Source organism: Ipomoea nil, unplaced genomic scaffold, assembly GCF_001879475.1.
Source record: "Ipomoea nil cultivar Tokyo-kokei standard unplaced genomic scaffold, Asagao_1.1 scaffold0813, whole genome shotgun sequence".
Taxonomy (NCBI): domain Eukaryota; kingdom Viridiplantae; phylum Streptophyta; class Magnoliopsida; order Solanales; family Convolvulaceae; genus Ipomoea; species Ipomoea nil.
The window spans coordinates 1,356,744-1,384,436 of NW_017617241.1; the positions used below are offsets into that span (position 1 = coordinate 1,356,744).

The window sequence follows — 27,693 nt, forward strand, 5'->3', positions numbered from 1 at the left end:
CCTTTTCCAAAGACTCCAACGTATGTGGAACCCACAAGCTGGGTTCCAACTGATTTCCCTAGATTACGATTACTTTCTTGCAAAATTCGATTCTCTTGCGGATTATGAAGCTGTGAAGTTTGGGGGCCCTTGGATGGTCTTGGACCACTACCTAATTACACAGAATTGGAGACCCAATTTCAATCCGAGGAAGAACGTCACGGATATAATTCTGGCATGGGTAAGATTCCCATCACTACCAATTGAATACTTTGATGACGATTTCTTGAAGAAAATCGGAAAAGTAATTGGGCGTCCTCTTAAGATTGATTATGCGACAAATCTGATATCAAAAGGCAAGTTTGCGAGAGTATGCATTGAATTGGACATCACCAAACCCCTACTATCCAGATTCGTATTGAACTGCGAAGAGTGGCCCATCGAGTATGAGGGTATCCACCAAATTTGCTTCAAGTGCGGTGTTTATGGCCATCGTGCAGAAATGTGTGGAAAGGATCAGACTGGCTTGAATGATAATTCCTCCGCTGCCACAGGTGGAAATTCCCAACTGGGGGCAGCGAGACCTGCTCAATTGCCCAAGGAAAAGTACGGAGCTTGGATGTTGGTTACTAGGAAGGACAGAAGAAAACAGAATAGAGCACCAATCCAACCCGCTAGGACCCCGGGAGGAGAGACGCACCAAACCAGACATCCGACCACTACACCTCAGGCCAATGTAGCTACACAGTCCCGGTTTGGACCACTGGACAATTTAGAGGAGCCTACAGGGGAACAGCAACATCAGGAACAACCAATCATGTCTCCACCCCAACAGCCTAATCTCCCGAGAATAAGAACCAATTACCGGGTTGCAAGACAACGCACTGGGCAGAACCTGGATGAGGAACCAGTACCCGAGGGGTAGCCCCCATCCCCTAGGCAACCCCCTCCGGTTAACCGAGGCGCTTTCAGAGGTCGTGGTGGGAGGGGAGGTCCACCCAATCGAGCGGCAGCCGCATCACAGCACACTGTTGTCCGTGGCACTAGAAGGGGCCAAAACATCCAGACCACCACCGTTTACCATACTGATGAACATTCTGATTCACCCTTGCTGCCAACCTTTGAAAACACATTCAAAGAAGTTCCACCTGACGTATGCCATGAACCAACAAATCAACCTGTAACCCCATCTGAATCTCCAGTGCACTTTGTGTTTGGAATCAACTATAAGGAAGTACCACCTGACTCTACATGTTTACCCCAGGTGATACCCGACCTACCTGCTTTGGTTTTACGTCCTGACGAGAATCCTGGAAACCAAATTGGTCCAGATGCGGATACCCGCATGCGCCAATAGGCGCCGTTTCCTTTCCTTCCCACTGGTTTTATGATCTTTTTAGTCTGGAACTGTCAAGGAGCAGCCTCAAAGGCATTTAGGCGCATCCTTAAGCAATTTCTGTGCATTCATAAACCTTCTTTTGTTTGCCTCCTCGAGCCCAAGGTCTCGGGCCAACAGGCCAATGAGATATGCTTTAGCTTGGGCTTTGACGATTGGATGAGAGTAGAGGCTATAGGATTCTCTGGTGGCATTTGGATCCTATGGAAATCCTCTATTCATATTGAAGTTTTAGACACTCACCCTCAATTCATCTCTTTGCAGGTACAAGATGCAGATTCCGAGCCGTGGCTCTTATCAGTTGTCTATGGGAGTCCCAACAAAGCTCTTAGAAAACGCCTATTTTCGGAGCTCTCGGGTCAGTTTTTTATGCCCCATGGACCATGGCTAGCCGTGGGAGACTTTAATTCAGTAACATGTCAAGATGAAGTCAACAATCTGGAAACCTTTTCCATGTCTAGATGTTCAGACTTCAACCAATGGATCTTTAGGGAAGGGCTGATTGACTTGGGCTTCGAAGGAACAAAATTCACTTGGATGAGGGGCGTTAATTCAACCTCATTCAAAGGAGCCCGCTTGGACCGTGCCCTTAGCAATATTGAATGGAGAAGCATGTTCCCGAATGTATCAGTTTTACACCTACCGATGATTCAATCCGATCACTCACCCCTCCTCGTCAATACCTCAGAGACACCACAAATACCGATCAACAGAAGCTTCCGTTTTAATATGGCATGGGCCAGCCATGCCAATTTCCAGCCCTTAGTCAAATCCTGCTGGTCAACAAATCGGAGCCTAAACTCAAACAAGAATGAAATGGCAGTGGCCCTCTCATCCTGGAACATAAACACATTTGGAAACATATTCCACAGAAAAAACAGACTGCTGGCTAGACTTGGGGGTATTCAACGTAGCTTATCACTGGGGGCAAGATCGGACCTCATTCGCTTGGAAAGAAGGCTGCGTAAAGAACTTGATGAAACTCTACACCAAGAAGAAATGGTTTGGTTCCAAAGATCCCGTGAACAATGGATAACTTCTGGAGATCTCAACACTCGATTCTATCACCTATCAACTACCATTAAAGGCAAACAAGCAAAAGCCAATGCTATCAAAGATATGGAAGGCACAATAGTCACAGGAGAGGAGTCAATCAAGAACCTTTTTCGAGATTATTTTATGAATCTGTTTGAAGCAGATAACGTCCTTCCAGCAAGTCCCCTTCCTCAGGGTCGCTTTCCCTCACTCAACGTTCGTGACTGGCAGCTTGTCAACCAACCAATCAGCACCAAGGAAGTGAAACTCGCACTTTTCGAAATGGCACCTTGTAAGGCCCCGGGTCCCGATGGGTTCACGGCAGGCTTTTATCAGAAGACTTGGGATGCAACGGGGGACACACTGGTTAAGTTCGCCAAAACCTTCTTTGCGGAAGGCCTCCTCCCTCCTGGCCATAATGACACACTACTGAGCCTCATTCCTAAGGTTGCAAACCCTGAGAGAGTTGATCAATACAGGCCAATAGGGTTATGTAATGTGTCCTACAAGCTTCTAACAAAAATCATGACACTGAGACTCAAGGGAATAGCTAGAAAGATTGTGGGACATCACCAATCAAGTTTTATACCTGGAAGGCAAATAACAGATAATATCCTTGCATATCAAGAAATTTTGAACTCAATGAAGAACAAGAAAGGGAAAACTGGCTGGATCATGATGAAAGTGGATTTAGAGAAGGCCTACGACAAGCTGTCCTAGGATTTCCTTGAGGACACCCTCACTGACATTGGATTTAATGCAACCTGGAAGAGAAACATCCTTAAATGTGTGTCTTCATCGAGGCTTGCGGTGCTATGGAATGGCCAGCAGTCGGACTGGTTCATACCTGGAAAAGGACTACGACAGGGAGACCCAATCTCCCCTCTACTTTTTGTTTTCTGTATTGAGAGACTTAGTCACATTATAAATGAATCAGTAATAAATGGCCACTGGAAAGGCATTAGAATTAATAGACGAGCCCCTAACATAACCCATCTATTCTTTGCAGATGACCTCATCTTCTTTGGAGAAGCTATGGTACAACAAGCCCAGGAGATGAAGAGATGCATAGAGCTCTTCTGTTCTGCATCAGGAGAAAGAATAAGTCTCCAGAAGTCTTCTCTATACTTCTCAAAGAACACCACTACAAGTGAGCAACAAGCCATTACGGAAGCCATGGGTATATGGAGTGTCACTGATATGGGAAGATATCTAGGCGTCCCTTCAATCCATGGGAGAGTGAAAAGTGACACGTTTGCTGGAATTCTAGGGAATATACAATCTCGTCTTGCCGGTTGGAAATCTAAGTCCCTATCCCTAGCAGGTCGACACGCACTAGCACAATCAGTCCTGTCATCTATCCCCTATTTTACCATGCAATCTATGCTAATCCCAGCTGGTGTACTAGATGCTCTAGAGAAACTGATCCGAAACTTCTTATGGGGCAGCACAGAAACAACAAGAAAATGCCATCCGGTCAGTTGGGAAACCATTACAAGAAACAAGTCCAATGGGGGCCTCGGTCTGCGAAGTCTCAAGCACATGAACTTGGCTTTTTTAGCTAAGCTTGGATGGAGAATTGTCCAAGGAGAGGACTCTATTTGGGTGAACCTGATCAAAGCCAAATACGGAATTAGCTCTAACAATTGTTCAAATTGGCAACTGAAGAACAATAATTCCAATGCTTGGAGAGGAATCGTTAAAGCGACCCCCATTCTACAAGCTGGTATAAAAAGCCTAGTAAGGAATGGGGTTAACACGTTATTTTGGAAGGACATCTGGTTAGAAGACAGACCCCTAAAAGACCTGACAACAGGAGTAACAGCCTCGGACTTAAGGAGATCTGTTTCAAGCTATTGGATCCCAGAAGTGGGCTGGCAATGGGATCAACTGAACCCTCATCTACCTCTTGGAACACTCAGAAAGCTAGCAACATTCATCCTATGTGAAGATCCTGGAGTTCTAGACCTAGTTGGTTGGGGACCTGAACCTAATGGCTACTTCTCTGTAAGTTCAGTGTACAACTCAGCACTGGGAATGACACAATCCATAGAGGCTGCCAAGTGGAACAGTATATGGAAGCTCAAAATCCCCAACCGGATTCGTATGTTCTTATGGCTACTGAGACATGAAAGAATTATGACTAATCTCAACAGGACGAAAAGAGGGCTTACCAACAATGATAAGTGTTGGCTTTGTAAAGACCACATCGAGGATACCAACCATGTTATGCGGTTATGCCCTGTTGCGGAAGAAATCTGGAAGTATGTACTCCCCCAATTGCATGAGAAACTCAGGCTACTGCCCTTCACACACTGGCTGGATGAAGGCTTAACACGCAGAGGTAATGGAAATAACCCTTGTCATGACACTACTATATTTGCTGTCACAGCCTGGTGGATTTGGAAATGGCGCAATGAGGCCATCTTTAATGGCAAGCAAGTTCACAGAAAGTCAAAAATGGAGACTATAAAACGCCAGGTGGATGAAATCACTAATGCATATGACAGGGCCCAAGGGGCCAAACATTCAGGAAACTCCACCAATTGGAAGAAATTCTGCTGGGAAAAACCACCCGAGAATGTGGCCAAAATGAATGTTGATGGCTCTGTTATTCCTTCCTCCCTTTCTGCTGGGTGTGGGGGTGTTATAAGGGATAGCTTGGGCAATTGGAGACATGGCTTTATAGCAACTATTGGCAGGTGTACCCCACTGGAAGCTGAGGCCTGGGCCTTGCTCAAGGGAATCCAATTGGCAGCTGCCTTAGGAATAACAAGGATTATATTCGAGAGTGACTCAGAAGAAGCAGTTAATTTCTTCAACTCAGGTGATCCTCCGAGGATAGCTGCACACAATATCTTACTAGCGTGTAGAAAGGAACTCCGGAATTTCGATATCTGGAAAGTTTTGCACATCACCAGGGAACAAAATCAAGTGGCCGACGAATTAGCTAAACTCTCAAGACAGTATGCAGATGGCATGCACAGGCTTCCTCACCCCCCAGATTTAATCAGAAGACATCTAGAGAATGACATGGCAGGACTGCCCTCATGGCGAAATACCATTGATACATTGTAATCTCTTTGGGTCTCCCCCTTCCTATTAGATATAACAAAAAATGAATGTAATATTTATATCACTGATTTACTGTTATATAATCCTAGATTTGGAGTACAAGGCGCACAATTAGATAGAACTATTAACGGACAATATAATTTCTAACGGAGTTAATTCTCAAAATGGTCCTCCGACTATAACATTTTCTTAAATTGGTTCTTTGACTTTTAATTGCAACCAAAGTGGTCCTCCGACTATTAAATTTTAAGTCAAAAAGGTTTCCATTAACTTTGATGTGAAGTTAGTGTTAAAATGGATAATTCAGATTTTACACTCCAATTTAATGAATCTGCGATTCCCTTTCACCCGTCCTCAATATGCGGACAAACCTGAGCACTCGACCCTGGCCTCGGGTTATTATTTTGTTCATTTTCGTCCCTCTCTCTTTCTTTAATTACCTTTTAATGATCGAATTAATGTGATGGAATGGGACTAAATATGATATGGAAGTTGCCCTTTCAATTTAATTTATTTTGATTTAATTATCCATTTTTTTAGAATTTAGCTAGGGATCTTAGCTATTATATTTCTCCAATGGTATTATTGTGATGTATAAATTTGTAAATGATAAGTGCGTATTTGTCTATTTTTTCCCCTCTTTTACTAAGTCATTTTGCATATAGATCTTTTCAATTTTATGAGATTAGGACTAAATTGTGTTATTTTGCCAGGAGTTTGATTTGGAAAGCATTGGAAGCAAAGATGAGTAATATCATGCATTTTGGTAGATATTGGAGTCAAGTGGAGCATTATGGATACATTTAGAGTCCATGGGAGCCAAGGAAAAGCTAAGAAGATGGGCAAAACACTTCCAAGGAAGCCTAAGGGTGGTGCTCTCAATGGTCTTGGTCATTTGAGCAAACCAAAGCAAAAGAGAAGCAAAAGATCATGGAATTGAAATTCCCGACCTGCACGTCAATGTCATAGTCTTTGGATCATATCTCAAGCTACAAATGTCCAATTGAAGTGATTCTTGTGTCATTGGAAAGCTAACTTGAAAGGCTACAACTTTGATTCAAGCACCAAAGGCTAATTCAAACGTTTCGAAAATGACCTAGAAGACAGACTCAGTGCACAGGCAGTGCACACTGCCTTGTGGCCATGGGTCTGGGCACGCCCGTGGCCAGCCCTCTGCAACTCATATCAGCTCGTTTTTGCTCTTTTAAAAGGGAATTTTTGACCCCAAAAATACATCTTTCATTTCCTTTTCATTTCTTAGTTAGGTTTAGCTCTAGTATAACTTAGATTAGTGTAGATTTAGGTTCTTTTTCAATAAACTGAACACAAATTAAAACATAACATTTTTAGAATTATTATTTCCTAACATGACATCATTAGACTAACATTCTAATAAAAATAAATGAGATAATATTTTGTTACCTATGAAGTCTGATCAGAAAACAAGATTAGTGATTGCTAGTTGACAAGCTGAGGAGAAGTTTGGTTAAATCAAATATATGTTCAAGACATTGCCATGAAACCCTTATCATCATGTGTTTAAATCATATCTAGCTAGTAATCCATAACTTTATCCGGTAATAATAACATAATAACTCACAAACATAGTACATTTATTAAGTAGTTTGTAGCCGGATTATTCCAATACACATGAAGACGAAATACTTAATTAGTACACACAGCTTTCATTACATATAAAAAAAGTAAAAACGTACAAATTAAAGACCCATACACTTTTATTTAACCTGAGCAGAACTCGTTATCAATAATTCTGCACAGCAAGCATTTAACAGCAAGGATATAAGATTCTAATTAGGAATACTTATGCTCCTTGAGAATCATAGGAACACACACTAGAGTACTTTTAACACAAGATCACATCAGACTTGCACCAATTAATAGAGCTGAGAAGAGAATGAAATTAAGTTGATAGTCTTACTTACGTTTGATGAATTTGACCTTCAAACCATGTTTCTTTTCGAGAAGGAATGATTCAGTAAATAGTACTTCAGAATAATGAGGTTCCACCAATTGAAATTGATAATGACATATTACGGTAGCTGCAATCATTTTGACCATAGTGAAAGCCATATCCCTGCCTATGCAAGTTCTGGGTCCGGCATTGAAGACGGGATACTTGTGAGAAGGTTGGCGTTTGATTCCACCATCGGGTGAAATCCACCTCTCGGGCTTGAACTCATTGCAGTCTTCACCCCACACTGTCTCCATCCTCCCCAAGGAATAAAATGGCATTATTATTTTGGTGTTTGGAGTAACAACATGACCGCTGGGGAGAATATCCTTCTCCACCGGGGTCTTGTGGTTCAAAGGAAGCGGAGGGAATAACCTGAGAGATTCACAAAAGGCAGCGTGGAGGTAGGTTAACTTCTGGCATTCTTCTACCATAAAAACCTTGTTGTCTTGTTTGAGTTGAAGGATGTCGTGGAGGATCTTTGCTTCAACCTGAGGGTTTTTTGCAAGGAGCAGAAAGAACCAAGTGAGTGCCGTAGCCGTGGTGTCTCCTCCGGTGATGATCAATGTCACAAAGGTGTCTCTCAGAAACTGCATTGACTTTCCTCGGTGGGTTTCGATGAGTGACGTCAGCATGCCGGAATCGTGTTGTTGCTGCTGGGTTTTGTTGAGCTGATCCGTCCTCTCCTTAAGTATGGGATATATGAAGTTATCGAAATCTCGATCAGCTTGAGTGAGCTTCTTCTCTCTGTCAATCCCATAATATTTCTGCAGCTTCCAACACCATTCCGGGAGTATATGTCTGTAGAGAATAGCGTTAACGGCATCCCCGAGCGCCTTCAGGAATGGATGGTCGCCAGTTGTTAGACTGTCGGGATCCTTGTCCAGAAACTGCAGACAGCTTATGTCGAAAGAAATAGTATGGAAAATTTTCTGCAGATCGATGTGAGTCCCTTGTTGAGCGGAATGATCAAGAACCGGCAACAACCCATTCTCCATCTTCTGCGACACGTTTCTCTCCAAGGAAGTGCGGAAGTTGGCATGGTTCATCAGCGGCGTCGTGGTCTTCCGGTGAAGCTCCCATAGCTCCGAGTCCACGTTTATCATCCCATCTCCAAGGACGTAAAATATTTTCCGGAAACGAGAACCCTTGGGATAGTTCTCGAAGTTTTTACTGAGGATGTGATTGACGTTAGCAGGGTCGCATGTGATAAGCATGTCCATGTTAGCAAACCATGGACCTTTGAACAGAAATGTCCCACCACATTGTCCGAGACCCTCTGTTATGTAATCGTGGATGCGGCTGGCGTTCTGTTGGATCGCCGGCAACATTCCGATGACAGGCCAATTCGTGGGAAATAGGAATCGGCCGCTGTGTTTCCTCCAAATCTGCCGCGCCCATAGCCAACACAAAACACTACATAAAATACCCACAACATAATACTCTTTCAAGATTCTCATTCTATATCTGCTGGTTAATTAGGTGATAGATGTGCAGTTGTTGCTCAGTGCACTTTATATTTTGAGTGCATGCAGCAGGTGAGGATATAATAACTTATAAATAGGGGCGTCACTCAATTAACTTATTACCCACCACACGTTTAGATAGTCATGATTATTTATAAGACACTACTGTTTTGATCTATAATTTTGTAAATATTTTCACCCCAAAAATCTAAATCTCACTATCGAGATTCGAAACTATGAACACTCATTTAAAATAGTAACCAGGATATCATCACTGCATCACACTATATGATAGTTGGCACTTGTATACTAAAATTATTCCAATAGAATATAAAAATTTTGACAAATTAACATCAAATATTTATAACCAGGACTATATGGTCTAATGGTACCCGGGTTGAATTTCCATTTGGAAGATTGTAAGTTCGAACCTCAGTGGAGGCGTTATTGGCTCTTTGTGTTTCAGTAGGTTGAGAAAGTATATGAACAAAAACTACATTGTAATAGAGCTAGTACCATTCAAAAAAAAAAAAAAACACATCAAATATTTATATCTTGTACTCCTTCCATCACATTTTGTTTGTCTAACCCTTAATAAGGCTTGACTGCAGTATTTTTAATTCAATTTTTCATAATATTAAGTTTAGTATTAATTAGTATATAAAATTTATATATTCATAAACAATATTGAAATTAAAATTAGCCAACTATAAACTTATATTTGGTATTAATATTTTGGATCCAGCTTTTTATTATTTTTATTAAATATTTTCTGTAATATAGGAACTCAATGCACATGCATAGTGACAAAAATAACAATAGAGATGTTGAAAACTGGTAATTGAATTTTAACTTAGTGTAAGGTTATTCATAGCACTTATAATTCATGCATAAGAATAAGAATTAATATATGTTAGAGTAATATACAATATCTAGGAAAAAAATTTAAATGAAACATTTAACAGTAAATAACAATAAATAATACCTCCACATCTTCAAGAACATATTCTAAGGTTGTTGTGGTATAAGCTCCTCGATTGTCCTTGACCTCGTACAGTCGAATCAACCGTACCCTTATTGCCCACACAGTACTGTAGGTGTTCATGGCATTGAGCAAAACAAAAGTTGGCGCCATTCTGTGCAGATTTTTTTTTTTTATTATAGCTAAAACAATAAAAGAAAAAATGGTGGAGCCACGGTAAATATTTCTTGGAATGAATATCTTATATAGTAGTAACGTAATGGCTTAGATAGAAAGTAAAGTAATTAAGGTATTAACATTATCATCATCATCATCATCATTTTTTCAAAGTGACTGTGTGAGTGTGTGATTCAATGTCCGTCTGCAATCCGATTTAATGTAAGAGTTATACTCCCCAACAAACTACTGCAAAATACATGCATGTATTGTAACGAATGAGAGGGGTCCAAAGTTTCTATGTGGTAGGGTTTTCTATTTTATTTTATTTTATTTTGGAATAAGGGTCAAATAGGCCACTGAACTGCACACGAGAATGTAATTAGGCCACCGAACTTAAAAAACCTACTATTGGGTCCCTAAACTAACCAATTTCATTCAATTTGTCCAATTTTCAGGTTTCTCAAGTTGCTAACAAGTTACCCCTCCACCTAGGATGCATATGTGACATTTTAAAAAAAAAAAAATTATTTTTAAATTAGTTTTTTTAATGTTTAATAAATAAAAATTAAAATAATTTAATTTTTTTTGAATGTTACTGGCCCTATTACATTGTAGTATCTGTTCATATACTTTCTCAACCTACTGAAACACAAAGAACCAATAACGCCTCCACCGAGGCTTGAACTCATAACCTTCCAAATGGAAGTCCAACCCGGGTACCATTAGACCACATAGTCCTGGTTAAAATAATTTAATTTACTAATTTGTTTCCTATTAAAAAATTAGTTTTTTAATGTTTAATAAATAAAAATTAAAATAATTTAATTTACTAATTTGTTTCCTATTAAACAATCGAATTCCTTGTTTAGGTCAAAGAGATTAATCACAGGAAGACTTCTTGCAGACTTCATCACAGCCACCTTCAAATTAGATATGCGTAATATATTTTACTTTTTCAATTACTGTATCGTGGATTCGTGGCTAGGAACAAATAAAACAATTAACAAATTATTTAATTGAAACTATCGTGATTTGGTAATTTTTTAATTTTAAAATAATTAGTTTGTATTGGTGATTTGCGAATTTTAAACAAATACAAATTATTTTATTTATAAAAAAAAACAAATTATTTTAGTTTTTATTTATTAAACATTAAAAGACTAATTTAAAAATAAATTATTTTTATTTTTATTTATTAAACATTAAAAAAACTAATTTAAAAATAAATTATTTTTAAAAAAAATGCCACATAAGCATCTTAGGTGGAAGGGTAACTTGTTAGCAACTTGAGAAACTTGAAAAATAGACAAATTGAATGAGACTGGTTAGTTTAGGGACTTAATTGTAGGTTTTTTAGGTTCAGTGACCTAATTGCATTTTCGTGTGCAGTTCAGTGACTTATTTGACCCTTATTCCTTTTATTTTTGCCACAAATCTATTAATGTATTATTCATTTATGTGCGACCGCAAAGCATGCAAAATATATAAGTATATCATCAATATATTCTATTAAGGTCACTATTGCATCGATTATTGATCTGATTTATATTCACTTTGAATTAATTTTCTGTAAAACTGTCTCACACATTTGAAATATTAACAATAACAAAAGACTTATTTAAGTTTATTTATTTATGATTCAGGACCTCTAACACATAAACAATATTATATTGTTGAAAATTGATTGGTTCAATTTGGAAAGCATTCCCAATACATGTGATGTTGAAGACGGGTAACCAATATGAGTTGATAGTTGAGAGGAAGTTAACATTGATCATTAATAGTGTCATCAATATAATTACGTACTACACGTTTCAACTTTCAAACCATTGCATGCATGCTTCTTTTCAATATGAATTGAATCCATAATTTGATGATGACAACTTGCTACATCAAATCAGTATTTAATGAAATGCAGTACATTTGTTGTGTAATAAACCACGAACCTAACCATTCTAGCTAGTTAAATTATAGGATTATGGATGAAATTTGGTTTCTTAATGGATTATACATAGTGGGTCGATTATTCTAGAATAAATGCATCATTAGGTAGGAGCTAAGAGTAATTAACCTCAACAATATATATATATATATATATATATATATATATATATATATATTTGTGATTTTTGCGGTGATACACGTAGGAAAGAGAGTGAAGAAAAAAGGAAAAAAGAAGGGAAAAAAAAGTTGGGTAGTTTTGGATTTTTTTAAAGGATAGCACCTCTGCTCCCAAACAAGGCTATATAAATAAGCCTCGCTCATTTCTTAAAGATGATAGAGAGAATAAGAGATTTTTGAAAAAAAAGAAAAACACTTTGTCACCTAAAATCTTTCGGAGTTCTCGTGTGTTCGACCGATGGACGGACTAGAGACTGAACAATTCAAGGTTTTTTATTCTGCCAAAGCACGCTTCAAGAGAAAAAATCGTTAACCCTCTCTTTAACGTAGAATCTTTAAAAAAAAAAAAATTAATGCTTCCGCTGTGCATATGTATGTTTTTCTTAGCATTTGTTATTTTTATGCATGTGATAACACTTATATTTTTTCTTTTAATTTGCCACAAATAATGTATTAATGTACATTAATGGTGTCATCAATATAATGAAGTATGTTTGCCATGTTCCTTTTCACCCCATATAATAAGTACAATTGATAGTTGAGAGGAAGTTACGCATGTACATTGATGGTGTCATCAATATAATTACGTACGTTTGTTGAGATTAACTTCCGAATCATGTTTCTTTTCAAAATGAATTGAATCCTTAATTTGAAGTGGGTGAAAGCCATCATCATCGACCAACTCACAATGATAGTGACATATAATGCTCACTGCAACTATTTTCATTACCATGAACGTCATACCCCTACCCATGCAAATTCTCGGTTCAGCCTTGAAGGTTGGAAACTTGTGAGGTGGTTGGCCGCTTGATGCCTCCGTTGGGTGAAATCCACTTTTCAGGCTTAACTCCCACTAGTACAAATAATACTTATAACGTTGGTTATTTATTTATGAGTTAATACTTAAAATGGTCCTTGACTATAGTGAATTCTTTTTAATTTCGTCCTAAACGCCTTAGGTGACCTAATGTAACCCCCAGACTTTTGTTATTTGCTCAATTTATTTCCTCCGTTTGTTATTCAGTCAAATTGGTGTTAAATAAAAGGATAATTCATTAATCTCAATATTGGTGTCTCTTTACTCTCAATCTTGCAAAGTGCGAAATCTCTCTTTCTTTTATGAATTACTCTCATAATTACTTCCAGATCTGCGAATCAAATTTTATATTCGCATGCTTGGGAGTAATTCGTAAAAGACATTAAGAGTGACTTCGCACTTCGCAAGTCTATGAGTAAAGAGATACCAATATTGAAATTACTGAGTTGTCCCTCTATTTAACGCCAAATGTATGGAATAACAAACAGAGGACTAAATTGAGTAAAAACATAAAAGTATGAGACTACATTAGGTCACCAAAGTCGTTTAGGAAGAAATTTAAAAAATCATTACAGTCGAGAATCATTTTAGATATTAACTCGTTATTTTATATATACACGTCGATTTTTTTTGTTCGACGTCGTTATTTCTTACGTAATAACTAAATGATACGACGTCGATTATAAAAAATCAACATATATTTTTAAAAAAAAATTAAATTGATACATACGAAATTGGTTTTTAACAAAAACCTGACGTCGTATGAATATATTATATATAATATGCAGATACCACATCGGTTATTTAAAATAACAGACGTGATATTGTTTTTAAAATTTTTTAAAAATATATACAATGTGGAATTAATGTGATGGAATGGGACATATATGATATGGAAGTTGCCCTTTCAATTTAATTTATTTTGTTTTAATTATCCAATTTTTTCTCAAATTTTTCTAGAATTCAGGGATCCTATTAGATTTCTCAAATGGTATTATTATGATCTATAAATTTGTAAATTGAACACAAAAGTTATTATTATTTCCAAACATGAAATCATTAGACTAACATTCTAATAAACACAAATGAGAGAATATTTTGTCATTTTTGAAGTTTTATGGAAAAATAAGATTAGTGATTACTAGTCGACTAGCTGAGAACAGGTTGGTTAAACCAAATATATATATGTTCAAGACATTGCCATGAAACTCTTATCATGTGTAGAAATTATATCTAGTAATTCATTCCTGCATCCGATCCCGTAATAATTACACTACAAACGGAGTACATTTCGTTTTACGTAGTTTGTGGCCTATATATTGATATACACACGAATAGATGTTACTCATAATAAGGGAATACTTTAAATTATTAGTACTTTTTTTTTGAAAATCTTTAAATTATTAGTACAATTATTACACACATAGTGCTTACCAAAAAAAATAAAAATTACACACATAGCCTTCATTACATATAAATACTCCGTAGTAAAGATGTACTAGATCCATACACTTTTATTTAACCTTAACAGAACTCATTATCAATAATTCTGCACAAGCATTATATTTATCAATGACAAGGATATATATAAGATTATCATAAGGAATACTTATGCTAGCGGCCTGAGAATCATATCATACGAACATAATCATAAATACTTTTAAAACAAGACTTGCACTAATTAATATGAGGATAGTAGCTAGAGAGCTGAGAATTACGAATGAAATTAAAGTTCATAGTCTTAATTAATTACTACTTACGTTTACTAAATTTGACCTTCAAACCATTTTATTTTTTCAGAAGGATTGAATCGGTAATTAGAACTAGAGGGTTTTGTGCAAGGAGCATAAACAACCAAGTGAGTGTCGAAGCCGTGGTGTCTCCTCTAGCGATGATCAATGTCACAAAGGTGTCTCTCAGAAACTGCATCGACTTTCCTCGGTGGGTTTCGATGTGTGACGCCAGCAATCTTTGGGAGTTGTCGCGTGCCGGACTGCTGGATAGATTAGAGGCCGAACAATTGGACGGCTCATGATTTTTATTCTGTCAAAGCACGCTTCAAGAGTAAAATCGTTAACATTTAATATTTTTAATGTAAAATCTAAAAAAAAAAAAAAAAAAAAAAAAAACAATTAATGCTTCTGCCGCGCATATATATTTGTTATTTTTATGCCTGCATATGATAACACTTATATTACTTATATTTGACTATATTTAACCCCTATTTTATTATATTTGATGCTCATTGTGGATTGTAAAGTTGAAAAATTAGATTAATTGATGTGTCTTTGGTCATAGTTACATTCGGTTACACAACAAATAAAAACGAAGTAGGAACGATTTTTACAAATTAAGGAGTTAATGAGCATATAAGATGGAAGCAGAAGGTCATAGTTGTCAACATAAACTCATAAAGCATTCTTGTAAATCCTTAACCTTTTTCAAATTTTTTTTTTAAAGAAAACAAAATCAAACTTGATATCAAAAACAATACCGGGAACTCTTGTTTACTCAAGATACATTCAATGATCAATTAATGAATGTAATATTTATATCACTTTTTTTTTTTTTTTTTTTTTTTTTTTTGTGAGTAAAGAGGAGCTTCTGGCTCCAGAAAATTAAGAGATCCTTCTAGTGGCCACAGAATTGCTATCTCGAGCAAGGAGATTATTTAAGCCATTCGGTGGTTGCGCCCAAACCGTAGTCCCCCAAGTAGTGTTCTGGCCCAAATTGACCAGAAAATCTGCACACTGATTTCCTTCTCGTAGGACATGGATAAGTCGGCAAGCTTGGAAGCTCGTCATCAGATTCTTGCAATCAAGAATTATAGTATTAGCTTCCGGACTAGACCCCGAGCAGTTTAGGATGGCTTGCACTAACGCTTCCAAATCAGATTCTGCCACGATATTTATATCACTGATTCACTGTTATATAATCCTAGATTTAGATTTCAAATTATCCAAAAGTTTCTTCCCTCTGGCCATGCACAAATGATCTTGATACTCCTGACAAAGAATAGGGCCCTTTCTTCAGGCAATTTCATCTCAAAATCTCAGAAATGATCAACGTGAAGTGTCTGGGACGACGAACAATAAATGGTCACCACATTCTTCAGGTTAGCCAAAACAATGGTCTTATGAGAAATTGGGTGTTTCAATCGTTTAAATCTCTCTTTGTGTTTTATAAAGCAACTGAACAAGTAAAAAACAATTACAAAAATAATATCAGGAATCACCCAAAACAAAATAGAAACAATCAGAACTATGACGCCATAAATGCCTACCAGATCGGCTAGTTTTTTTTTTTTTTTTTTTTTTTTTTTTTTTTTTTTTTTTTTGGGAGTACAAGGCAGGACAATTAGATAGAACTATTAACGGACAATATAATTTTTAATGGAGTTAATTCTCAAAATGGTCCTCCGACTATAGTATTTTCTTAAATTGGTTCCTTGACTTTTAATTGCAACCAAAGTGGTCCTCTGACTATTAAATTTTAAGTCAAAAAGGTCTCCATTAACTTTGATGTGAAGTTAGTGTTAAAATGGATAGATTTTATACTCCAATTGAATGAATCTGCGATTCCCTTTCACCAGTCCTCAATATGTGGACAAACCTGAGCATTCGACCCTGGCCTCGGGTTATTATTTTGTTCATTTTCATCCCTCTCTCTTTCTTTAATTACCTTTTATTGATCGGATTAATGTGATGGAATGGGACGTAATATGATATGGGAGTTGCCCTTTCAATTTAATTTATTTTTATTTAATTATCCATTTTTTAGAATTTAGCTAGGGATCTTAGCTATTATATTTCTCCAATGGTATTATTGTGATGTATAAATTTGTAAATGATAAGTGCGTATTTGTCTATTTTTTTCTCCCTTTCACTATGCCATTTTGCATATAGATCTTTCCAAATTTTATGAGATTATGACTAAATTGTGTTATTTTGCAAGGAGTTTGATTTGGAAAGCATTGGAAGCAAAGATGAATAATATCATGCATTTTGGTGGATATTGGAGTCAAGTGGAGCATTATGGATACATTTAGAGTCCATGGGAGCCAAGGAAAAGCTAAGAGGATGGGCAAAACACTTCCAAGGAAGCCTAAGGGTGGTGCTCTCAATGGTCTTGGTCATTTGAGCAAACCAAAGCAAAAGAAAAGCAAAAGATCATTGAATTGAAATTCCAGACCTGCACGTCGACGTCATAGTCTTTGGATCATATCTCGAGCTACAAATGTCCAATTGAAGTGATTCTTGTGTCATTGGAAAGCTAACTTGAAGGGCTACAACTTTGATTCAAGCACCAAAGGCTAATTCAAATGTTTCAAAAATGACCTAGAAGACAGACTCAGTGCACAGGCAGTGCACACTGAGGAGAAGTTTGGTTAAATCAAATATATGTTCAAGACATTGCCATGAAACCCTTATCATCATGTGTTTAAATCATATCTAGCTAGTAATCCATAACTTTATCCGGTAATAATAACATAATAACTCACAAACATAGTACATTTATTAAGTAGTTTGTAGCAGGATTATTCCAATACACATGAAGACGAAATACTTAATTAGTACACACAGCTTTCATTACATATAAAAAAGTAAAAACATACAAATTAAAGACCCATACACTTTTAGAACTCGTTATCAATCATTCTGCACAGCAAGCATTTAACAGCAAGGATATAAGATTCTCATTAGGAATACTTATGCTCCCTGAGAATCATAGGAACATAAGCATATATATATATATATATATATATATATATATATATATATATATATATACTAGAGTACTTTTAACACAAGAGAGAATGAAATTAAGTTGATAGTCTTACTTAAGTACGTTTGATGAACTTGACCTTCAAACCATTTTTCTTTTCGAGAAGGATTGATTCACTAAGTTGAACTTGTGAATAATGAGGTTCCACCAATTGAAATTGATAACGATATATTATGGTAGCTGCAATCATTTTGACCATACTGAAAGCCATATCCTTGCCTATGCAAGTTCTGGGTCCGGCATTGAAGACGGGAAATTTGTGAGAAGGTTGGCGTTTGATTCCACCATTGGGTGAAATCCACCTCTCGGGCTTGAACTCCATGCAGTCTTCACCCCACACCATCTCCAACCTCCCCATGGAATAAAATGGCATTATTATTTTGGTGTTTGGAGTAACAACATGACCGCTGGGGAGAATATCCGTCTCCAACGGGGTCTTGTGGTTCATAGGAAGCGGAGGAAATAACCTGAGAGATTCACAATAGGCGGCGTGGAGGTAGGTTAACTTGTGGCATTCTTCTACCTTAAAAACCTTGTTGTCTTGTTTGAGTTGAAGGATGTCGTGGAGGATCTTTGCTTCAACCTGAGGGTTTTTTGCAAGGAGCATAAACAACCAAGTGAGTGAAGAAGCTATGGTGTCTACTCCGGCGATGATGAATGTCATAAAGGTGTCTCTGAGAAACTTCATCGGCTTTTCTCGGTGGTTTTCGATGTGTGATGTGAGCATGCCGGAGGAATGGTGTGGTTGCTGCTGGCCGGGGGTTTTGTTGTTGAGCTGTTCCGTCCTCTCCTCAATGATGGGATATAAAAAGTTATCGTATGTTTCTCCAGCTTGAGTAAGCTTCTCCTCTCTGTCAATCCCATAATATTTCTGCAGCTTCCAACACCTTTCCGGGAGTATATGTCTGTAGAGAATAGCGTTCACGCCATCCTGGATCGCCTTCAAGAGTGGATGGTCGGCGGTTGGGTCAACGCAAAGACTGCCGGGATCCTTGTCCAGAAACTGCTGACAGCTTAAGTCCAAAGACATTCTTCTGAAAATTTCCTGCAAATCGATGTGGGTCCCTTGTTGAGCGTAATGGTCAAGAACCGGAAACAACCCATTCTCCATCTTCTGCGACACGCTTCTCTCCAAGGCAGTGCGGAAGTTGGCATGGTTCATCAGCGGCGTCGTGGTCTTCCGGTGAAGATTCCATAGCTCCGAGTCCACGTTTATCATCCCATCTCCGAGGACGTCAAATATATTCCGGTAATCAGGACCCTTGGGATAGTTCCGGAAGTTTCTGCAGAGGATGTGATTGACGTTATCAGGGTCGCCGGTGATAAGCATGTCTATGTTAGCAAACCATGGACCTTTGAACTCAAATGTCCCACCACATTGTCGGAGAACCTCTGTTTGATAATCGTGGATGCGGCGGGAGTTCTGTAGGAGCCCCGGCAACATTCCGACGACAGGCCAATTCGTGGGAGCTACGCTTCGGCGGATGTGTTTCTTCCAAATCTGCCACGCCCATAGCCAACACAAAACACTACATAAAATACCCACAACATAATACTCTTTCAAGATTCTCATTGTATATCTGCTGGTTAATTAGGTGATAGATGTGCAGTGGCTGCTCACAATAATATATATAAGTTTGAACACCCACCACACTTTAAAATATAGCCGGAGGTTATAACTTATAGGTCACTCAATTAAGTGTTCTATTTTTAGATACTCATGATTAATAATTATTTATAAAGCGGTATCTGTTCTGAATTCTGATCTATAATTTTATAAATGTTTTCAGCTCAAAGAATTTAAATCTCACCATTCAGGTTCGAAACTATGAACACTCATTTGAAATAGTAACAAGGATATCATCACACTATATGATAATTGGTACTTGTATACTCAAATTATTTCAATAGAATATAAAAATTTTGACAAATTAACATCAAATATTTATATCTTGTACTCCTTCCGTCACATTTTGTTTGTCTAGCAGTTAATAAGGATTGACTGCAGTATTTTTAATTCAATTTTTCATAATATTAAGTTTAGTATTAATTAGTATATAAAATTTATATATTCAGAAACAATATTAAAATTAAAGTACTATTAAACACACAAAAAAATTAAATTTAAAAATAATTACAAATTACAAAAGAAAATAAATAATAAAGAAAAAGTTTGTTTGATCAATGAATAGTATGTGCAGTAGACATGTTATTAGACAAAATGGGACAAGGGAGAAATAGTTATTATAATTTCATGAGATAACATAAATTATTTCTAAAAAATTTACAACATATTTTTGTTTTTTTTTTTTAAATATCAAAACATATACCCCATATCTATTTCATAAAACTAACCATTCAAAATGATAGGTCACAGGATCATATCGAACCCGGTGGTCAGGATATTGATGCTTTGGGTTAAAAATTTTGAAAAAATATAGGACAAATACTATATTTAAAAAAATGATAAGTGTTTAAAAAAAATACTTGATTTGAATTACTCAAAAATAAAAATAAAATAATATAAACTTTAAAAAGAAAAAAAATACATTATAGTCACAATGTACATAATTAATGATTTCGGCCTTTCGAGGAGAAATAATGTGACATTTATGTTCCCCAACGAACCATTAATTAATACATGTATTATAATGAAGGAGAGAGGTCCAAAGTTAATATTGTATGTTTATGTATTAATGTACTAGTAAATTACATGTGCGATGCACGGATAATATTTTTTAAATATATGTTTAAATAATAATGTTAAAGGTTCGATCAGTTATAAATAATTATATTAGTTGGAAGTGTATAATTTTTTAGATTATAAAATAAGTGTAAAAGTTCAATAATATATGATTCATTTGGTTGCAATAATTTAAAAAAAATTGATATGTGATATGATTTATGTAATTGTATTATTATTTAAATAAATATGTGAAAAAAGGGGAAATAATTTTTAAAAGCATTAAGATGTGAAAATAAAATTAGAATCGTATTTTAAAGTTGTTTTAAATTACATGATTTAAAAATGTGTTTTTTCTCATACCTGATTTAGTTAATTTTTTATTTGTAAAATAAATATATTTGAAATAGAAAAAAATTACACAATAGACTAGAATTAAAAATACTTAGAATTATGAACCAATAAAATGAAAGATTATGTTTACTCTCTTGTTATCAAGATATTCTCTCTCTAGATTCTTTCTAGGGTTTTTGCAGACCTACTAGGGTTTTCCTAGGTTTTCAGACGAATTTTGTTCTTTTCCTCCTTGAGAGATGGCCGATGATGTTGTTATGGATGGCGAGGTCAACCAACGTGATGAGAGGCTGGCAGAGATGGAACAAACGCGTGATAGGGGTTTGTCGAAAGGAATTGATTTGCGTCGGAACATGGAGGATAGGCGAACTGCTGGCTGGGCGCAAGAAGTAAGGGATTTTGGTGCGAATGGAAGGTCCCAGCCGACAGAAGAATTGCGATAAGGTGGAGGGGGGGGGGGGGGAACGTGGCAGTGGCTTAAGGCGTGGGGGAGGGCAGTTGGCAGGTGGTCTAGGCGGTGTGCATGGGGGTGGCGTGGGCAGTTTGAATGGAGGGGATGTCGGCGGTATGGGTAGAGGAGGGAATAGAGGAAGTATGGATCGGCATGGGAGGGGGGAGGGGGGAATTACACGCCAGCAAGGGGTAGTGGGGGGTGTGGCGGAGTTGACGGATAGATGGGCGGAGATGGCGTTGATGGAGGAGGAGGGGGCGGTGTTTATGCCGGAAGGTGGGGATGCGGTGGTAGAGGGTGATGGGGAGGAGGAGGAGGAGACTTGGAGGATTGTCGGGCGGTTTTTGACGCAGAAGATGATAAAACTAGACTTTATGAGGCAGGTTCTGGCGTCTGTTTGGCAACCGGTACGTGGAGTACAGGTAACGGAGATTCAAAGGGGTTTGTTCTTATTTGTGTTTTTCCATAAGACGGATATGGAATACGTGCTGAATGGGGGACCCTGGGCTTTTGAGAATAATGCTCTTGTGTGTCGAGAGGTGTTGGATGGGGTAAATCTTGTGGATGTAGAGTTGGATATGATTGACATGTGGGTATAGTTGCATGATATGCCAAAGGGATACACGTCGCATGCAATTCTGGAACAGGCAGGGAATTTTTTGGGCTCTTTTGTTAAACATGATGACCGATTTGAAGGGGCGCCATGGCTAACGTTTCACCGTATTCGGGTGTCACTCTCGGTTGATAAGCCACTTAGAAGAAGGATGAGGTTGATGAAGAGAGATGGGACTACAGCATGGGTAAATTTTAGATATGAATGGCTGCATAAGTTTTGCTACTTTTGTGGTTGTATGGGTCACTTGCATACTTTCTGTATACACGCTAGGGAGGCTACAATTCCGGTGGAAAGGTACCTGTACAGCCCGGATATGCGAGCTGGTGGATCCCGGAGCGCTCCTAGAGCGGTTGGGGATAGCTGGCTTGTTCCGGTTGGCGGGAAACCACGACCACTGGGAGTCAAGCTACGTGTGACAGATGGGGGACAGGGAAGTGGGGGTGTCACACCCACGAGTATGTCTGAGGATGAGGTGGTGGTGGCTACGGCAAAGCGTCGTAGGCATGGGACAGAGGGGGGAGAAGATAGTGGAAACGATGAGGTAACAATTGCGGCTGTTTCAAAAAACTTGTCCATGGCGGGAGCTGGTGTTCAGCCCCGCCCATCATCATGAGTACTTTGAGCTGGAACTGTCGTGGCTTGGGCAATCCACGCACAGTTCGACAGATCGTGGGCCTAGCGTCCAGTAAGAAGCCGGATTTTGTGTTCTTGATGGAGACCAAGGTACCACGGATACATGCAGAACGGATCCGGGTTACGCTTGGGTATGAAGGTTTGTTTTATGTTGATAACGATGGTTTGAGTGGAGGAATGGCGCTTTTATGGAAGAAGAATAATACGGTGAGGCTTTTAACTTAATCGCAGAGTCATATTGATGTGGAAGTAAGCTTGTTTAATAAGTTATGGCGCATGACATGTATCTATGGTATCCCCGAGCGTGGTAGGCGGGAGGAGACATAGGATTTGCTTGGTACTCTGAAGACTAGATCCTTATTGCTCTGGGTGGTGATAGGAGATTTTAATAATCTGCTATATCAGCATGAGAAGAAGGGGGGAAATCCGTATCCTAACAGTCTGTTACGGGGTTTCGGAGATGCTGTGGATGACTGTGGTTTGATGCAAATGCCAATGAGAGGCCACCAGTTTACGTGGCAGAAGGGAAAGGGGACGCCGAATTGGATAGAGGAAAGGTTGGATAAGGCTTTAATAACGAATGATTGGGGTCTGCTCAATGAGAATGCATGGTTGGAGAATATTCGAACCCGGGCCTCGGACCACTCGATCCTTTTCCTCAGTATTAATGCGATCTGCATGCCGAGGGGAAGGGGGCCGCGGAGATTCAGGTTTGAAATGGCTTGGCTATTAGATGAGGGGTGCAAAGAGGTAGTAGAAACGGCCTGGCAGGAGGGGAAGACGGAGGGATTGCTGCATTGCCAGCAGTTGTGTGGAGAAAAATTAATGCGGTGGGGGGGGAGACCAGTTTCATAAATTCGGGAAACGAATTAACCAGCTACAGCAGAGGCAGGATGCCATACAGAATAGGCGAGATTTGGTAGCGCTAGCTGAGTACCAACAGATTGAGAATTCCCTGAAACGAATCGAGGCCCAGGAGGATGTGTTCTCGAGGCAGCGAGCTAAGCAGCACTGGCTACGCGGGGCTGATGCGAATACAAAATTTTATCACAGGTATGCCTCTGCACGTAGGAAAAAGAATTTTATTTCTAGTATTAAATGTAATGCTGGTAATTGGGTGGAGGGGGATGATATGCATGCAGCTATACAAAATTACTTTGACAATATTTTTGCCTCTAGTGGATTGAGTTGTGATGATCCACTTTTTGGCAATTTTTGGTTGTAGCAAAAATGAGATGTGGTGAGTGTACGGGTGTGTTATGTCGTCCTCGGGGGATTGGGGGATATGGCACGCAATACGCAATCACAAGAAACTAGGCACTAGCACTAGGCAATCAACAAGAAGCTAAGCAAACTACAAGTTTAAGGAAATGATAAGACTAACACATATACACAAAGATAAACACAAAATAAAGAAATAGGACTCAAGCTTGGGAGCATTATCATCTAGATGCTTTAACAACCTAAGGGATTAGGGAGAACAAGTAAGCAAGGAATCAAGCGGGAATGCACGTAGGTATCCTAGTCTATGAACCATTTTCGTGATTAATAAACAAGGATTAGAACAGGAAATTGCCCCACTTTCGTGGTGAATCAATTCCAAGTCCATCAAGCACAAAAGCATCTAAAGCCCCCAATTTCCCCTATTTTCGTAGGAAGAAATTGGGTCTATGCAAGGGGTGGCTTGGATTCATCACCCAACTCTCGTTGAGGCAAGGAATCCTCCAAAAACAAGCTAATGAATGTGTACATCAAACATTAACAAGATTTAAATACAAAACCTTCACAAACACATGAACCCTAGGTTGGAGTTCTTCCCCTTTTTGCAATAATCACAAATCAAGCATCAAGATAGATAATACAACCCTAACTCAAGTCCATAAACTAACTACTCATGATTAAATAGCATAAAGAACACAAAAGCATAAGTAACAAACATAAATCTTGCAAAATAAAGAGATAAAAGGAAGAAAAGCTTCTCTATTGAAAATGGATGGTGGAATCTTGAAATGTTGGAATCCAAGCTTCAAATCCAAGATTACAAGCTTCAAAAGTGTTAAGAAACATAAATCTAAGCCTATTCTAACCTAAAAATATGAAGGAGAATGAACGAGAGTGTCTAGGGTTCTAACAAGAGTCAAAACCAAGTAGAAATGACAAAAAATGGAGTTTATAAAAAGTTGCAGCAGAGGTGACACGGCCAGGGACATGGCCATGTCCCTGGCCGTGTCCAAAACAGCAGTAGCTACTGGAATGCACAGAAAATACACGGCCACAGACATGACCGTGCACTTGGCCGTGTCTTTTGTCCTTCAAAACGTCAGAGTTTGGAATTATGGTCTTCATGGAAGTTGTAGCCCTTCGAGTCTTCTTTCCAATGGCGCAAGAATCACTTCATTTGGACATTCCTAGGCCGAGATATGGTCCAAAAACCAAACGGTAGTCAGTTTTGGTTTGTCAGTTTGGAACTTCAACTTCAAGGACAATTTGGACCCCTGTGTCTTCCTTTTTAGACTTTGATGTACTTATAAGAATTGTAGACCTTTGAGTCTTCTTTCCAATGGAACAAGAATCACTTCATTTCAACACTCCTAGGCTGAGATATAGTCAAAATACCAAACAGTGGTCGAAATGAGCGAAAATTGCAATGCATTGATCTTTTGCTCCTCTTTTGTTTTGGTTTGCCCAAATGACCAACACCATTGAAAACACCACTCTTAGGCTCCTTTTGAAGTATTTTAGCCATCCTCTTAGCTTCTCCTTGGCTCCCATTGACTTCTAATGCATCCAAAACGCTCCATTTGACTCCAATGTCCACCAAAATGCCTGAAAATACTCAACTTTGCTTCCAATGCTTTTCAAACCAAACTCCTTGCAAAATAACACAATTTAGTCCTAATCTCATGAAATTTGGAAGAATATATGAGCAAAATGGCCTAGTGAAAGGGGAGAAAATATAGACAATTAAGCACTTATCAACCGCCCATTTGAAAATAATGAGGTTAAAGAGGCTCTCTTTGCAATGTATCCGGATAAGGCACCGGGTCCGGATGGTTTAAACCCGGGTTTTTACCAGCAGTTTTGGGAGATAGTGGGAGGAGATGTATCTGGCTTTATAACGAATGCTTTGAATTCCTGTGTATTCCCCGAGGGATTGAATGATACTAACATTGTTTTGATACCGAAGAAAGAGATGCCTGAGACAGTTGCAGATTTAAGGCCGATTGCGTTAAGTAATGTCATTTACAGAGTTATGGCCAAGATGATAGCAAATAGGATGAAAACACTAATGGGAGGATTAATATCAGAATCCCAGAGTGCTTTTATCCCGGGAAGGCTAATCACTGACAACATTCTAGTAGCAGCAGAGGTGGGGCATTATCTGAATAGAAAGCAGTGTGGTAGAGTGGGGTGGAGTGCTTTGAAGTTAGATATGTCAAAAGCCTATGACAGAATGGAGTGGAATTTTCTTGAAAAAATGCTGACTGTTATGGGTTTTAGTGAGAAGTGGATAAAGCTCATTATGCTGTGCGTAACGACTGTTAATTATACTGTAATGGTAAATGGTATAGCAGGGGGCATGTAAAACCAACCAGGGGACTCAGGCAGGGAGACCCTCTCTCCCCGTATTTATTTATTATTTGTGCAGAGGCTCTCTCAATGATATTACAGTATGAACAGTTGGCAGGCTCAATACATGGGTGCAGAGTTGCAAGGGGGGCGCCACCTGTATCGCACCTATTTTTTGCAGATGATAGTCTCCTATTTTTTAAAGAAAATATCCAGGAGACGGGAGTTATAAGGCAGTGCCTTGAAAGGTATGAGAAATTGTCAGGCCAGGTGGTGAATTATAATAAATCTAATATATGTTTTAGCAGAAATACCTAGGAGGCTGACAGGATGCAGATAGCGGATTGTCTGGGGGTGGTGCAAGCACCCAATTTTGGAAAATATTTGGGCCTACCTTCCTTTGTAGGGAGAAATAAGAGAGCTGTTTTTTCGTATGTGGAGGAAAAGATCAGGCAACGAATTGGCTCGTGGAGTAAAAAGTTACTTTCTCAGGCTGGTAAGGAAGTGTTATTGAAAAGTGTAGCGCAATCTATGCCTACCTATTCGATGAGTGTTTTCCTGTTACCTGAGACAGTTTGTCAGTCAATTGAGCGAACTATGAATAAATATTGGTGGGGGAATGGAAGAGAAAGGGGAATACATTGGAAGGCATGGGACAGGTTGTGCATACCAAAGAAGTATGGTGGTATGGGTTTTAAAGAACTAAGGGCTTTTAATCTAGCTATGCTGGGTAAACAGGCATGGCGTTTTTTAACGGACCCAGGATCACTTGTAGCTAAAGTTTATAAGGCAAGGTATTATCCCACGACCAGTTTTACAGATGCAACTATTGGTAATTGCCCAAGTTACTGCTGGAGAAGTATAATGGCAGCTCATGCAATGGTAGTCTCAGGGGTGCGAAGGAGAATTGGGAATGGGCAAACAACTTTAATATGGGGACATCCGTGGTTACGAGATAATCCTAGCCCATTGATTCAAACAGAAATGCCACAGCAATTGAGAGAAGCGCGAGTTGCAGGATTAATTGATTTACAGACTCATACCTGGGATCCACATATTTTGTTTGACTTATTTATTCCTGAAGATGTGGAGCGAATAAATATGATCCCTGTGAGTCCTGAGTATGAGGACTCATGGTATTGGATGAGTGACCCCAAGGGGATATATACAGTAAAAAATGCCTATAGGCATATTGTGGGTGATTATGAGAATAATCCAGCAGATTTTGATAAATGGGTTGCAATGTGGAAAATAAAAGTCCCCCAAGTGGAAAACTTTCTTGTGGAGAGCCATATGTGACATTTTGCCAACAACCCTAAACTTGATATTTAAAAGGGTGGAGGTGGAACCAACATGCCCAATGTGTGGTTTAGATCATGAAGATGTGATACATGCTTTAGTACTCTGTGAATATTCTAGACTTGTTTGGAATATAACACAATTGCCTGTTATTAATATTATTGCAGACTCTTTTACAACATGGCTAAAAGGGGCTATGGCGGTCTTAACAGAGGAGCAGACCCGGTTAATGGTAGCAATATTATATTATATTTGGAGAACTCGGAATTCAGCTGTCTGGAAGGGATCAATGATGCGACC

The 27,693-nt window shown here is 38.4% G+C and overlaps 3 protein-coding genes across 3 annotated transcripts in view; 1 reads left to right on the forward strand and 2 right to left on the reverse strand.

Annotated features, from left to right (window-relative positions):
* Positions 1 to 8,861, reverse strand: part of LOC109178023 (alkane hydroxylase MAH1-like) — an 18,234-nt gene extending 9,373 nt beyond the window's left edge. The window contains exon 1 of the mRNA XM_019327521.1: positions 7,406 to 8,861. Coding sequence (XP_019183066.1) covers positions 7,421 to 8,788 — 1,368 coding nt within the window. The 5' untranslated portion in view covers positions 8,789 to 8,861 and the 3' untranslated portion in view covers positions 7,406 to 7,420. The remainder of the gene's footprint in view (positions 1 to 7,405) is intronic.
* Positions 8,862 to 17,842: 8,981 nt separating this feature from the next.
* LOC109178046 (alkane hydroxylase MAH1-like) lies at positions 17,843 to 19,231 on the reverse strand. The gene has a single exon (XM_019327542.1). It carries the CDS (start codon positions 19,229 to 19,231, stop codon positions 17,843 to 17,845), a length of 1,389 nt encoding a protein of 462 aa, XP_019183087.1.
* A 7,550-nt stretch (positions 19,232 to 26,781) lies between these two features.
* LOC109178047 lies at positions 26,782 to 27,393 on the forward strand. The gene has a single exon (XM_019327543.1). The coding sequence runs from the start codon at positions 26,782 to 26,784 to the stop codon at positions 27,391 to 27,393; it is 612 nt and encodes a 203-aa protein (XP_019183088.1).
* The last annotated feature ends 300 nt before the right edge of the window (positions 27,394 to 27,693 follow it).

Excerpts from the sequence above, each read along its gene's own strand:
- LOC109178046 (XM_019327542.1), bottom strand. The coding sequence starts at position 19,231 with ATGTTGCCGGGGCTCCTACAGAACTCCCGCCGCATCCACGATTATCAA.
- LOC109178047 (XM_019327543.1), top strand. The coding sequence starts at position 26,782 with ATGGGTTTTAAAGAACTAAGGGCTTTTAATCTAGCTATGCTGGGTAAA.